The sequence below is a fragment of the Choloepus didactylus genome, chromosome 5 (genome assembly GCF_015220235.1).
Source record: "Choloepus didactylus isolate mChoDid1 chromosome 5, mChoDid1.pri, whole genome shotgun sequence".
In the NCBI taxonomy this organism is placed as follows: Eukaryota; Metazoa; Chordata; class Mammalia; order Pilosa; family Megalonychidae; genus Choloepus; species Choloepus didactylus.
The window spans coordinates 131,280,081-131,296,335 of NC_051311.1; the positions used below are offsets into that span (position 1 = coordinate 131,280,081).

The 16,255-nt window shown below is 37.3% G+C and overlaps 1 protein-coding gene across 1 annotated transcript in view; it reads left to right on the forward strand.

Annotated features, from left to right (window-relative positions):
- The window catches only part of DNAH11 (dynein axonemal heavy chain 11), a 415,753-nt gene that overhangs the window by 317,914 nt on the left and 81,584 nt on the right, over positions 1 to 16,255 (forward strand). The window contains 2 exon segments of the mRNA XM_037836873.1: positions 8,000 to 8,235; positions 9,432 to 9,554. Coding sequence (XP_037692801.1) covers positions 8,000 to 8,235; positions 9,432 to 9,554 — 359 coding nt within the window.

Genomic DNA, 16,255 nt, shown 5'->3' on the forward strand with positions numbered 1-16,255 from the left:
CCGGGAGTCATGTCCCACATTGCCAGGGAGACTTACACCCCTGGTAGTCATGCCCCATTTAGGGGGGAGGGTAATGAGTTTATTTGCAGAGTTTGGCTTGGAGAGAAGCCACATCTGAGCAACAAAAGAGGTACTCTGGGAATGACTCTTGGGCATAAATATAGGTAGGCTTAGCTTCTGCATTACAGAAATAAGTTTTATAAGAGCAAGCCTCAAAATCAAGGGCTTGGCTTATTAAATTTGGAGTCCCTAATGGTTGAGGACAGGAGAGTATCCGAAATTTCCCAGGTGGGGAAGTTGAATGGTTCCATATTTTTTTCTCTAGTCCCTTGAGGCACTTTGCAAATACTTTATTATCTGCCCAACATACTGTGGAATGTATCCGTGTCTTACATTATTCTATTCTAGGCTCCATGTGTTTAGGTTGTTTAAATGAATGGCCAGACAGGTTAAGTTAGATTGTGTGCTACGGAAAGTTTAAATCTTTACAAAATAAACATCTCTTTCTTTGGTCTCACACAGAAGGTGAAGTTTTAAAATACAGACAGTACCATCCTTTACCCTGGATTCTGATTAACTTTGTCTCAGCCAGATCAGCTTTGTTCGTATCTCTAATTGAAGTCTGATCTCTTTTTGTCTTCTTTAACAGTTGCTGTGTGGAGTAATACTGACTTTCAGAGCAGCAGACCTCTAACTCTGAGTCTTAAGTGTCACACAGGCATCCAAAGTTCCAGAGAAATACCAAGTTATACACATGGAGCACAGCATCTCAGAATTCAGAAATAACATTTGAAACTTGGAATAAATGTGACTGCTCTAAGAGCTTAAAATCAGGGCTCTAATTTTCTTATCAGTATCTTCTAAATGAGGCCATACAATATGTGTCCTTTTCTTTTTGGCTTATTTTGCTCAACATAATGTCCTCAAGTTTCATTCACCTCGTTGCATGCCTCATAAGTTCACACTTCTCTGCAGCCACACAATATTCCATTGTAGGTATACAACACAGTTCGCCCTTCCACTCCTCAGTTGATGTACCCTTTGGCCAACTCCATCCATTGGTTATCATGGATAATGCTGCCTTAAACATCAGTGTACAAATGTATGTTTGAGTTCCTGCTTTCAGTTCTTCCAAGTATATTCCTAGTAACAGGATTGCCTAATCATATGGTGACCCTATATTTAGCCTCCTATGGATCTGCTACTTTACCCTCTGAAGGGACTGCACCATTCTGCTACCCTACCAACATTGAATAGGTATACTTCTCTCTCCACAATTTTTCTAGCACTTGAATCTTTTTTGTTTGTTTGTTTGTTTATTTTGAATCTTCAGATTTTGTTGAGATATATTCACATAGCATGTGTTCTATCCAAAATAATCGGTGTCTCAAAGTATCCTCACTTAGTTGTACAATCATCATCACTCTCAATTTTAGACAATTTCCTTTGCTCCAAAGAAAAAAATAACAGACACACCCACACCAAAGAGAAAACCCCAAATACTCCTTAACTCTTATCCCTTCCCCAATTATTTACTCCTAGTTTTGGTATACTACTAGTAAGATTCTCCTGTTAAATATAGTCCATAGTGTGCAATAGGTAGTTTTTCCCGTATACCACTCTATTATTAACTCTTTGTACATGTGTCATACCTTTGAAGTAGTTCAGACAAGAACTTATTTATATTTGTAGTGTTAGTTGGTGAGATACATGACTTCAAACAACCCCTTTCAAGCATACTCACATTCAATATGGCATTACCTTTAATCCCTCTAACAAACTACTATCACCTTTATCCATTCCCATACATTTAACTTAACATCATTAAAAATTCTGTACATATTGGGTAACTGCTTCCCCATCTCTAGCTTCTGTCTGTCTCTAGGTCCCCTATATGCTACATTTTAAGACTCTAAGTTTACATTTTTAGGGGGTTCATATTAGTAAAATCATACAATAACTCTCCTTTTATGTCTGGCTTATTTTGCTCAGCATTATGTCCTCAAGCTTCATCCATGTTGTCACATGTTTCAGGACCTCATTCCTTCATACTGCTGAATAATATTCCACTGTATCCACATTTTGTTTTTCCATTCATCAGTTGTTGGACACTTGAATTGTTACCATCTTTTGGCAATTGTGAATAATGCCACTGTGAACATCGGTGTGCAAACGTCTGTTCGTGTCACTGCTTTCAGATCTTGTGGGTTTATACTGAGTAGTGGAATTGCTGGGTCATAGGGCAACTCAATATTTAGTTTTTGAGGAACTGCCAAGCTGTCTCCCACAGTGGCTGTACCATTATACATTCCCACCAGCAGTGAATAAATGTTACAGTTTCTCCACATCCTCTCCAACATTTGTACTTTCCTGTATGTTTAATGGCAGTCATTCTTATCGGTGTGAGATAATATCTCCTTGTGCTTTTGATTTACATTTTCCTAAGAGCTAATGAAGATGTCCATCTTTGTGCCAATGCCATGCTGTTTTGTCCACTGTGGCTTTATAATAACTTTAAAGTCAGAAAGTGTAGGTCCTCCCACTTAGTTCTTCTTTTTTAAGATGTTTTTGGCAACTCGAGGCCCCTTTCCCTTCCAAATAAATTTGATAACTAGCTTTTCCAAGTCTGAAAAGTAAGTTGTTGGAATTCTGATTGGAATTGTGATGAATCTGTAGATCAATTTGAGTAAAACTGACATCTTAATGACATTTAGCTTTTCTGTCCATGAGCATGGAATATCCTTCTACCTATTTCAGTTGTCTTGGATTTCTTTTAGCAAAGTTTTGTCATTTTCTGTGTAGAGATCCTTTACATCCTTGGTTGTTAATTTTATTCCTAGATACTTGATTCTTTTAGTTGTTGTTGTGAATGGGACTTTTTCTTAATTGCATCCTCAGTTATGTCACTACTAATGTATAGAAACAGTGCTGATTTTTGCTCATTAATCTTGTATCCCACCACTTTGCTGAATTTGTTTATTAGCTCAAGTAGTTTTGTATAGATTTCTCAGGATTTTCCAAATATAGAATCATGTCATCTGCAAATATGGAAGTTTTATTTCTTGCTTTCCTATTTGGATGCCTTTTATTTCTTTTTCTTGCCTAATTGCTCTAGCTAGAACTTCTAGCACAATGTGGAATAATAGTGGTGACAGTAGGTGTTCTTGTCTTGTTCCCAATCTTAGGGGGAAGGCTTTCAGTCCCTCACTATTGAGTATGATGTTGGTTATGGGTTTTTCATATAAGCCCTTTGTCATATTGAGGAAGTTTCCTTCAAATCCTACCTTTTGAAGTGTTTTTATCAGAAAAGGATGCTGAATTTTGTTGAATGAATTTTCAGCATTAATCAAGATGATAATGTGATTTTTCCCTTTTGATATGTTAATGTGTTGTATTACATTGATTGATTTTCTTATGTTGAACCACCATTGCATGCCTGGAATGAACCTCACTTGGTCGTGGTGTATCATGTGCCTCTGGATTAGATTTGCAAGTATTTTTTTGAGAATTTTTGCCTCTATGTTAATTAGGGAGATTGGCCTGTAGCTTTCCTTTCGTGTAGTATCTTTATCTGGTTTTGGTATTAAAGTGATATTAGCTTTATAAAATGAGTTACGTAGTGTTCCTTTTTCTTCAATTTTTTGGAATAGTTTGAGCAGGAATAGTGTCAGTTCTTTTTGGAATGTTTGGTAAAATTCCCCTGTGAAGCCATCTGGCCCTGGGCTTTTCTTTGTAGGAAGATTTTTGTGACTGATTAAATCCCTTTACTTGTGATTGGTTTGTTGAGGTCTTCTATTTCTTGTTGAGTCTGTATAGGTTGTTCATGTGTTTCTGGGAAATTGTCCATTTTCTGTAAGTTATCTAGCTTGTTGGCATACAGTTGTTCATTGTATCTTCTAACATTTTTTTTTTTAATTTCTTCAGGATCCGTGGTAATGATTTACCTCTGATTTCTGATTTTATTTGCATCCTCTCTTTTTGACTTTGTCAGCCTAGCTAAGGGTTTAACAATGTTGTTGATTTTCTCAAAGAACCAACTTTTGGTTTTATTAATTCTCTCTATTTTTTTTCCCCCAGTTCATTTATTTCTGCTCTAAGTTTTGTTATTTCTTTTCTTCTTGCTTTAGGGTTTTTTTCTCTAGCTTCTTCAGTTGTTCATTTAGGTCTTTGGTTTTGGCTCTTTCTTCCTTTTTAATGTATGAATTTAGAGCTGTAAATTTCCCCCTCAGCACCCCCTTTGCTGCATCCCATAGGTTTTGTTATGTTGTATTCTCATTTTCACTCATCTCCAAATATTTACCAGTTTCTCTTGCAGCCTCTTCTTTGACCCACTGATTGTTTAAGAGTGTGTTGTTTAAACTCCATATATTTGTGAAAGTTCTGGTTCATTGGTGGTTATTGATTTCCTGCTTCATTCCATTATGGTCAGAGAAAGTGCTTTGAATAATTTCTATCTTCTTAATTTTACTGAGACTTGTTTTGTGCCCCATAATGTGATCTATCCTGGAGAACATTCCATGAGCACTAGAGAAGAATGTATATCCTTGTGTTTGAGGGATAAAATTATATCTCTATTAGGTCTAATTCATTTATCACATTGTTTAGGTTCTCTGTTTCCTTATTGGTCCTCTGTCTGGTTGTTCTATCTATAGAAGAGAGTGGTGTATTGAAGTCTCCCACTATTATTGAAGAAACAACTATTGCTCCTTGCTCCTTTCAGTTTTGCCAGCATTTGCCTCATGAAATTTGGAGCTCCTTGATTGGGTGTGTAAACACTATGATTGTTATTTCTTCTTGGTGAATTGTCCTTTTTATTAATATATAGCATATTTCCTGCCTCTTATGACATTTTTTCATTTAAAGTCTATTTTGCCTGATATTTGTATAGCTACCCCTGCTTTCTTTTGGTTATAACTTGCATGGAATACTTTTTTTTCATTCTTTCATTTTTTAATCTATTTGTATCCTTGGGTCTAAGATGAGTCTCTTGTAAACAGCTTATAGATGGATCATACTTTTTAATCCATTCTGCCAATCTGTATCTTTTAACTGGGAAGTCTGGTCTGTTCACATTCAAAGTTATTACCATAAAGGCAGTATCTGAACCAACCATTTCATCCTTTGACTTTTATTTGTCAGATCTATTTTTACCCTCTCTCTTATAATCCTTTAAGTTACCATTACCAGTACTCTTCATTCAGTTCTGTGCCCTTCTCCAGATCTCTCTCACCTTTTTTTTTTTTTTTTTTTTTTTCAGCCACCAAAACTCCCTTTAGTATTTCTTGCAGGGCAGGTCTCTTGTTAACAAATTCTCTCAACATTTGTTTGTGAAAATTTTAAATTCCCTCACTTTTAAAGGACAACTTGGCTGGATAAAGAATTCTTGGCTGATAATTTTTCTCTTTCAAAATCTTAAATATGTCATAACACTGCCTTATCACCTCCATGGTGCCTATTAAGTAGTCATTACTTAATCTTAAGTAGTTTCCCTTGTATGTGGTGAATTGCTTTTCTCTTGCTGCTCTCAGGGCTTTCTCCTCTTCAGCATTTGACAGTCTGATTAATATGTGCTTCGGAGTGGGTCTGTTTGGATTTATTCTATTTGGAGTTCATTGGGCTTCTTTGATTTGTATATTTATGCCTTTTACAAGGAGTGGGAAGTTTTCCCCAATTATCTCATCAAATACTCTTCCTAGCCCTTTTCTCTTCTTCTGAGACACCAGTGATTCTTATATTTGAGCGCTTTATGTTTCCATCATTTCCCTGAGCTCCAATTCAAATTTTTCCATCTTTTCAACAATTTGTTCTTTTTTGCACTTGCATTCAATTGTTTATCATCTAGTTCACTTATTCTTTCTTCTGCTTCTTCCAGTCTGCTGTTCTGTGTCTCTAGAATAATTTTAAGTGATCTATAGTGTCTTTCATTTCTATAAGATCTGCTACTTTTCTATTTATACTTTCAAATTTTTCTTTATGCATATCTAGTATCTTCTTGATATCCTTTATGTCTTTAGCCAACCCATTGAAGTTATTTTGGAGATTTGTGTGTACTTCTTTGATTCGTTGTTCCAAATTCTGTGACTCTTCTGGCTTTTTAATTTTGTCATTTGGCTTGGCCATATCTTCTTGCATCTGCATGTGCTTTGTGATTTTCTACTGCTTTCTTGGCATTTGATTATCTTGATAAGGTTATTTTGAAAGTTGATTACCCTCACTTGCCTAAAATTTTATAGTTGCTTCTGTTTGTACTGAAGGTCTCCTTTGGTAGTTGGCTTAACAATAATTCCCAGTCAGACCAAGGCCAAGTCCTCCCATGGGAGATGTAAGCTTATTTGCACATCTGTAGAAGATTTTGCAGAACAGCAGTTGGCCAGATTGCACTTTTCCTGTCTTCCCAACAGATGGCATTCTTGGGGTACCTCTTCTCCTTAAGCCAGCTTTTCTCTTACTGTGGCAGCCCGGTGGACAGGGTCCAAGCCAGGTGAAAATTCAGTCAATGTAGCAAGTCTCCATGCATGCTAGAAACCACCAGCCTGGAGGTGGGGGATGGTCACTGTGCACCTTGGCAGAGAATCTGTTTGAGGGCACAGTGGGCCTGGTGATTTTCAGGCTTCTGAGTGGAATAACCTCAAGCTGTGGGACTGTGATTTTCACCTTCCCCAGCCCTCAGCCAGCTTGGAAGTGCCCTGCTATTCATCAGCCTGCAAGATACCTGCCCGTCATGTACCTGTGGGCCTCTGGGGTTCGGGGGGAACTCTTGGTGCTTCTGTATGGCTCTCTCCCCACCTTTCTGCCCTTGTGTGCCATGAGCACCACGGGTCTCTGTGGAGAAAGGATACAGGCAACAGAACACAGAATGTCTGTCTCACCCGCTAATTGTCAAATAGGCTCTGCTCTGCATTCCCTCTCATTCTGAGGGGAGGGGCCCACAGTCTTCCCCCAAACCCCACAGTAACCTGCCTCGGGGTTTGGGGGTAGGCACTGCACATCACAGCAAGGTCTCTGTGTGTGGCTAAAACAAGTCTGTTGGTTCCTGAGTTCCCACATGGAAGTTCCCAGCTGTGGGACTGAGAAGGGTTATCTCCTGAGCTGGTTACAGAGAATGGGGAGTGTGGGAGTGCGTAGCTTCTCCCTCACCTGCTCCAGCCAGCCCCAGAGGCAATCATGATTAAATAAACTCACCTCATCCTTTCAGTTGTGCTTTCTCTGCCTTTTCATCCAGGTCTTCCATATACAACGTAGAAGTCCCTCTCTGGCCGCTTATACCCTGGAACTGCTGTCCTGGTCATTTTCTGCCATTTCTCTAGTTAGTCCATGGTGGAGAAGTTAGCTCTGCCTCTTCTATTCTGCCAGCTTCCTGGAAGTCTCAATCCTTATTCTTTAAAATAGGTTTGTCTTTTTTTCTCTTTTTCTATCTCTTTTAAAGGTGGCAACTCATTACTTTTTAGTGTCTCTTTCTACAATCACAATATAGACAATTTTCCCTCAGGGTAGAGGTTACAATCTAAGTTCTTTGGCACAACTGGAAAGCTTATGGAGCTCCCAAGGACTGAATTTCATGAAGCCAACCCAGAAAGAGAAGTCATTTCTTTGTTTGTTATAAAATATGAAATGCCTGAAAAGGGTACTGTATTTTAGCATTGCTTATGAGGAGCCATTCTTCCTTGTGGCTAAATTCATTCTGATCTTATTGGAATCACTGTAGATGTATGTGCAGGGCAAAAGCCTTTTCATTTGAAGCCAGGTAGATGAAGTTAATAAGCCAGATGTTGAATACCACAGGTTGACAGAATCCTGAGAGATAAATTCAAGGCTTATCAGGTCAAATTTTATTTCATGATGGAAGTTTTATTTGGTTTTTGAGGCCTGCAGAGATTTTGCTTTTGTTCCCCTGTAGTCACTCACTCTTGGTTTTGGCCTCTTGTTTTCTTGTTGGTCATGTTGATTCTTCCTCCTCTGTAACACTGCTAGTTTATTTCATTTGACTCTGATTTAAAAGGTTTCCATTCCAATAACGGAAAGCCTGGACTTGATTGCCATGTTAACGGATGATGCTACAATTGCTACCTGGAGTATTGAAGGACTGCCCAGTGACAGGATGTCAACTGAAAATGCCACTATCCTAACCCACTGTGAGCGCTGGCCACTGATGATAGATCCCCAGCAACAGGGAATTAAATGGATCAAGAATAAGTATGGACCTGACCTTAGAGTCACACACCTGGGCCAGAAAGGGTATGTGAAATCTGAAGGATTGACTTTTCCTTTAGCTGCTTTGAAATGATTCTTTTTATAAAGTTTTTGCATTTGTTAGACCTCTCTATCTTGTTGAAATAATGCAGTGTGTTTCTAGTTGTTTATCTGTCTGCTTGTGTTTCATATAAAGTGTCTGTTGAAAGGATTTTTATGCTGACCAGCTTCCAGTTACCTGGAGAAGAAATTAGTTTGAAATTTAGAATAAACACTTTATCTGAGAAGTAAAATATGTAAATTTTTAAGGCAAACAGTGGAAATATATTAGATTCCTTCTTTAGAGTGTTTAATATATGGTAACACAGTCAACTATCCCTATAGGCTTAATGGTGTTACAGACATATCCCTAAATATTTACTAGCCTACAGTAGGATCTTAACATGGGTGCAAGTCACAACATTGGATGTCTGAAGAATATTTAATTTCTTAGTCGAATTTGACATGTCACTTTTAAACTGAATCTACTCTGAGATTCTCTGTCACTGGGTCATCTTGACAATATTGTCTGAGAAATAGACAGCTATCTTTTATGTCGTTGGTGTTCAGTTAATACTGAATTAAGTATCTTAGAGCTACTGATATTTAATTTGACCCCTACATCATCTTTTCACATGTAAAATAAAATAAGAAATTTCTGCAGTTGTACAGATAAATGTAGTCCTTGTTTATATGAATAGTTGGATAAAATTCTTTTAGGGGAGAGAGAGGTTTTTGGAGAATAGGGATGACATAACATGATAGTTAACCACTTTATATGACTGAACCTAAAAGGTAGAGAAAGTTTAATAAAATCCCAAAGCATTTTATATGCTTTCAAAACTGTTTTTTATTAAAAAAGAAACCACTGAATGAATTTAAATTTATGACATTTGGGTTAGTTACATTTGTTTCAACCATAATTATTACAACAAGTAATCAGTTTAAATGTGGGTTTATTAGTTCAAGCTCTAATTTCACTTGGTAAATATGACCATAAAATTTCTCAAAATCTGGTCTTTAATTTCCTTATAATCTATTGAAGGAGAATATTACTTTATAAAATACTCTTCTCTAAGTTACTATGTCCCATTTAAAATATCTATATAAAAGTGAAATATAATTTAATAAGTCAGATAATTTCGAACATTTTTTCTGTGCTTACTTACATTTTATTATCTCCATTCGGACTGAATTTTAAGATTCTTGAATGCCATTGAAACTGCTCTGGCCTTTGGAGATGTCATCTTAATTGAAAACCTTGATGAAACGATTGATCCGGTCCTTGATCCACTGCTTGGCAGGAACACGATTAAAAAAGGAAGGTAAGTGTTCCGGTTTGCTAATGCTGCTGCTTTGCAAAACACCAGAAATGGATTAGCTTTTATAAAGGGGGTTTATTTGATTACAAAGTTACAGTCTTAAGGCCATAAAATGTCTAAGGTAAGGCATCAACAATAGGGTACCTTCAGCGAAGGAAGGCCAATGGCATCCAGAAAACCTTGGTTAGCTGGGAAGGTACGTGGCTGGCATCTGTGTACTCCCAGGTTGCATTTCAAAATGGTGTTCTCCAAAATGTCAGACATTTTGAAGACAGCTATTGAAAGCTGTCTCAGCTACAGCTTCTCTGAAGTCCTTCTGTGTATGAGCTTTTATAGGGCTCCAGTAATTAGATCAAGACCCAAGCTGAATGTGCAGAACCACACCTCCATGGAAACAATCCCATCAACAGGTCAAACCCTAATCAAAGGTGTATCTAGTCACATCTCCGTGGAAACAATCAAAAGGTTCCAACCTAATCCACGCTAATATGTCCGCCCCCACAAGACTGCATCAAAGAACATGGCTTTTTCTGAGGGACATAATATATAAACAAACCAGCTAAATATGAGCTAGATCATCAAGCTCAATCTATTGGGAATCTTCTGAGTGTCTTTTCTGACTTTCCAGTCCACGGAACCCACTCTCCAAGAACAAAACAACCTTAACATGATCCAAACTTTCAGACTATTTGTCTCATGAATTTAGATTCATTTTACCCAGTTGTTGACTTATAGACCAAAAAATGCATTGTCATAAACCTACTGAGAATAGTTCCCCTTTTATTAGTTTACACCAGTATTTCCCTAACTTCAGTAATTTGCAAAGCATTTTTAGTAGTTTTATGTTATCCACATGTCATTTGTTCCGTTATTTACTTAATATTTTTCTTTAAATCCATTCACTGTGTTTTTTCAACTCGGCCTCATCCCAAGAAACAGTCCAGAAAATTATGGGTTTTGTGCTAGTTGTATTTTTTTAATACATTAAAACATACATAACCATTCACATAGACTAGTTCATTAGTGGACCCTTAAAATCATCCTCCATACCATAACTGGTAGACTACCAATCCACTAAGTGTAGCTCTCCAAATGGTCGCCATCACCCCTGGTATACTACACTCTCAGAACATTCTCCCAGGGGCTTCACAGCCATCCCCAAGGAGCCATTATGTCACTTTTCTATAAATGTGTGAAAGGTCAGACACAGCAATTATGCCTCTAATGAAACCTGCACAGCCTAAGGGGAGATTGTGATATTCCAAGAGCTCTTTTATGCCTTTTTACTCAAGAAACCATCCTTCAGTAGACTCATCATTTTACTGGGTTACCTTCTCTTTTTTCGTTGTTTTTTCTTCACAGAGACATAATCTTAGAACTTCTCCACAATCCCCTTCTTCCATGATTCCCACTCTCTGCCTCAAAAGTATCTGTCTTCTTCATCACTAGATTATCCTTGTCAGTTTTAAGCGGAAATAGGCTTACTTGAGGGTGACTAACTTCTATTTTAAAGTCTCTGATTGATTAGTATAGTATTTATTATAAAAGTCACCAAGTAAATCCATTTAGAATGACTGACAACTTATAATTGTTTAATAAACCAAAATTTACCCAGACAGGCATTTAGAAACATCTAATAAGCCATTTGACAAACTGCAACTCTTAAGATAAATATAATTGTAGCTGTGCCTGATGTGTTAAAAATATAGTGTAAAATCTTGAATGCCACTAAAGTGAAATCCTTGTTATTAAGGTTCTGACTTTATTATGAAGACTGAACATTTTTTTCAGTGAAATACATATTCTCTGAGCTTTAACTTGGACTTTCAGTAACATAACTTAGGTATAAAAAATTTGATGACTCTCCATTATATTTCTTTGGTTTTATATAATCTGAAATTTCCAGAGTCTGAAAAATTTGAGTCACGATTTTTCCCCATTATTGATACTGGTAAGAAGCAGTGAGAATTCCAGGTCTTTCATTTTGGAAGCTGAATGATTTTGCATAGAATGTCAAGTTTCTAAAGCAAAATATTAGGCCAGAACAATTTATTACAAATTAATATTTATTGATTATGCCCTTTCTGTTAGGTTTTAAAAAACTGATACTATCATTCCAGCATTTTTTAAAAGGCCAAGGGAAATAAAAATGATCTGTAACAATAAAACAAATGGTGTTTATCACAGGCAGTTATAACCTCAATAATCCTTGCTCTTAAATGCTTATGTTTGGGAACAACCACTTACGTGAGGGTGAATTTCAAATCTTTACCTCCAGTTGTTCTTACTTGCCTCTCTGATGCAGATGTTTTTAGAGTGTCTTAACCAAGAAAATGTGAGAGATTTTGCTGTCAGTCATTGAAAAATCCTTTGCTGATCTCTGCTACGTCAGGCCCTATGCTAGGAACTGTAGGTTGAAAATGCAATAATGTATAGACCCTGCTCTTAGGAAGACAGACTATAGACAATAAATGCAGTTCCAGGCCACTGGTGTGATGATACCAGTATTACATAGCAGGGAGTGGTCAATTCCATAGTGGTGTCCTAAAAAGGCTTTATGGGAAAAATTACATTTGATGTACATTTCCATTTAATATGTCTTGAGAGATGAGTAGGCATTTGTCAGGTAGACAGGTGGGAAAAGAGAGTGCTAGGTAAAGAGGACTCGTACCAAAGGTAAGGATATTTGAAAAGCCGAACAGGTTTGGAGAACTGGAAATAAAATCTAAATAGGTAGAGAGTTGTATGTTACGGAGAAGGTGGGGGGGGGGTGGAATGTGGATTGGGAGAGATGTGACTGAAGGGTAGCCACCCCCAGAACATAGGTGCCCTTGGGTGCCCACGGATGACATGTAGGTAGTCTTTTCCTGTAGGCCAATATTTAGTTTTCCCCCCAACATACTCAAGGGGCTTATTCCTATTGGTGATAATAGTTTACAACAGTAATGTTCTTTTTACCAAAGGACGTATCATCCTGGAGTAACAAATCTGGAGTCTCCATCTTTTCACTTGAGAATCATGAGCATGAATCAGTGGGAAAGCTGGTAAAGACTTCTAAAGGCTCTCAGAATAATGTGGTTAGATTTATAGTTCTGAAAGATTATACTCTTGGCAGTGTAAAGTATGGATTGAAGGGGCATGGACCAGGAGCCAGAGTCCAATTAGCAAAGAATGACAGTAATCCAGCTAAGTGATGATGGGAGTCCAACATAAGGCAGAGATGATTAGAGACAGATTAGAGGACAAATAAAAGAGGTGTCAAGGTGCTAGGATCAACAATGCATAGTCATTAATTGGATATAGTTGATAGGGTAAAGGAAGGATCAAGGACGATTCCATCATTTGCCACCAGAATTTGGTGAAATGATGGGGCCATTTATGGAGCAATGTGATACAGGAAGGAGAGTATTAGACATTCACAGATTGAGATGTTTCTGTAACCTTCGTTCCCAAAAGAGAAGTGTAAGAGGCAGTTGGACATGTGAGTATGGAGTTTAATAAGCTGAGCATGTAGAATGGGGACATCTACTTAGTGAGATAGTTAGATCACTGTGATGGATGCAATTGCCTAGGGAGACTGTAGTCTGGAGAGCGGAGGATGCTGTCACCTCACAGATGAGAAAAACGGGGACTGAAAGACCTCAGATGCCCTGTGATACATGAAGTTTAAATGTGGAAACCTATTTTCTTAACCAACTTTTCCAGATAAATGTCATTAATAGGGAATACCATCTCCCAGTGTGGTCCCTGTGAGTGCCACATTGCCAATCTAACTCTTCCTACTCTGTCTCTCTTGTTCAGGTTTTTTTTTTTTTCAGTCAACCTTTTTTACTTTCTCATCAGTGTTTTGGAATCTACATTTCCGTTTTTAGATCTATACTTCTGGACCTATTTCAGGCCTTTTTTCCCTTATACTTACTAACATATTCTGTTCACATCCTTTCTCTGCTCAGTTCTTTCTAATCCAGAGACTGGCTAAAATAATCTTTCTCTTACCTTGCTTCTTTCATAACTCCTGTGCTGAAGGACCCATAAAAAATTCTCTATTGCCAATTTTATTGAACTGAATCTCCTTTATGAAGCCTACAAGATACTTTACCTGTTTGCTATTTCTGCATTTCCTTTTGCCAGCCTCATTTGTCTTTACATCTTCACACAATCTCCCTCCTATGATGTGCTATTTAATTTACTTTCTCTTTCCACAAATCCCAAATGTGCTTTATTCAGAATTTACTTTCTGTTTAATCCAGGAAATTTTCATAATCAATGCCTCCTACACGTAGTGCATTCTCTGCTACATTTATTTTGCTCTTATTTTTCCCTCTTACAACCATGCCTAAATCTTTTTCTTTTTCTTTCTTTATCTTTGGTTGGATGGTAAGTTCTCTAAGGTTAGGAATCATATATGATATGCCTTTAAAAAGATGGTTAACCTTAATAAAAACAAAGCACCAAAAATACTCTTATTTCTAGCATAGGAGATTGGGCATGTGAATACTGAAAAATAACTAAATATGTTAGTTAAAATATCACAAACACATATTTAAATGTATCACTGAACTGACCAAAATAAAAGGGAACTAAGAAAGCATAATCTCAGAGAGGCAGGGAAACACCAAAGTTGGTTTTCTTCCTGAAGACCAGGACAACCTGATGACCTTGGGTTTCCCTTTCGATGGATGTGCAGAGCTCGGAGGATGGAAGGCCAAGCCTGGGGCCTATTCAATGTGTGAACCATACTGAGATTCCTTTATAAAGCTAGAGCTCCAAGTGGTCACACCTTTTATTTAAGGGTGAATTTATTTAACAAATAAACAAATCCTAGCCTTGCAGCTAGGAAACTTTCCTTTCTCTACTTCAGCACTGGAAAGAAATAGAAAAATATCCCCTGAGAATTCCTAATGATAAACCAACCCCCTTATGGGTGTACTGGATGAATGTTTACTACTTGTGTGCTTTAAAACCTCAAATCAATAACATTTAAATGGTGTTGGGTTGATCATGCCCTAGTGCACTTGACAAAAGCAAACAAAAATCCTTTCTGTGACAGTGTACATAAATCTAGACCTTAGAGGATGGCCGAGAGTGAGATTCCATAGCATGAGTCAGAAATCACAAAATACACAAAGAAACGAGGCACTATGAGCAAGATACAATAGGTGCAACAAATAATAGAATCGTCATCTCATTACAGCTTTAATTTATATTTCTTTGATTGTTTATAAGGATGTGCTTTTTAGTGACTTAGCTCCTATCATGAATTGCCTACTTTTAACTTCTGCTGATTTTTCCATTAGTTTTCCCATCAGTTTCTTTGTTAGTTTTTTCTCTTTTACTTACAGTACTTATTTTCCAACATGATTGAGTTCACTCTTTTTTTAAACATGCTTCTTTCTATCATCTCTGTAGGATTTGGGATGGTAAAGAAGGTGAATGCAATTGTCAGTGCTGTGTCTTGAACTATACATGTGTTTTCAAGAGATGCTTTTAGGACCTTGAAGTGGGGCATGTGTACTAGTTTGCCATAGTTAGAAACTAGAATCAGGGTAGAAGTAGTAAGATGAACCTTGGTTCAAAATCATAGTCTGCTACATCCTAGTTGCATGATCTTGGATAAATTTTTTATCCAGCTTTTCTGTGTTTATATTTTCTTATCTGGTAAGGTAAAAACACACATAAATAGCGCATATAAGGTGCTTAATGCATATTATTTCCTGTGACTCGATAACCATTGAGAGGTCCAGTATGTGGGTGGTTGGAAGCATGGACTAGATGCTAAATGAGAGCTCCCGAAGTAAGAGGTTGTCTTTTGGACATGGTCGGTGTAAACACACCCATGAATGGAGCCATGAGGCATATCAGCAGAAAGAAAGAGTGGAGGGCATGGCGACGGAGCAATCAGTTATATCCATAAGGGTTTGTTTCTAAACTTCATTATTTAATACAAATAAAAATACATAACATATAAAATTATAAAACATAATAAATTAAACACACATGAATCTACTAGAACTTGAAAATTGCCAGATTCTAGAGGCCTCATGGGCACTCCTGCCTTTTCGCATTCTGCCTCCTCTCCCAAAGGTAATCACTATCGCAAATTTTGTTTATCATTTTGTTGTTTTATTTTTTAAAACATTGCTGGAAATCAGAACAAGGAAGATCCATTAGAAAATTTACAAACATGTAGATGAGTTTGGGAGGCTACTGAGGTTAAGTGAAGATTTTTCTGTTGCCGTTACAATAGTGCACATCGCAGTGTTGTGTCTATTATTGAAGAAAGCTACCTTGACATTTCCCCAGTAATTTGCTTTTATGTTGCTTTCCCCCAATTTTTATGTATGCATTAAAGAAAGAAAAATGACTCATATTCCTACTAAACAATGAGTGTTTTACCTGATTTCTCTATCCCCTTCTAACTTTACATTTCTGTGTTGCAGTATCTATAAGATTACCTTGTGGAATTTATAAATACGTTTTCCTTTGTATTGTACAGACTAGATAGCACTGAAAAGAACTTTAGGAAAAAGAGGGGAGAGGGGCCCACAGGGATTGCACAGCTAGTACCTCCCCCAGAATGTCTTTGCTCTCTCATATTCAAACACAGATGAGGGAACATTTTCACACTCTTGTGAGAGAGTTACATCTCGCGGGAAGTTTTCAGCTGTTAATAGTGTTTTTGTTTATTTTTATTCTGTTCACTT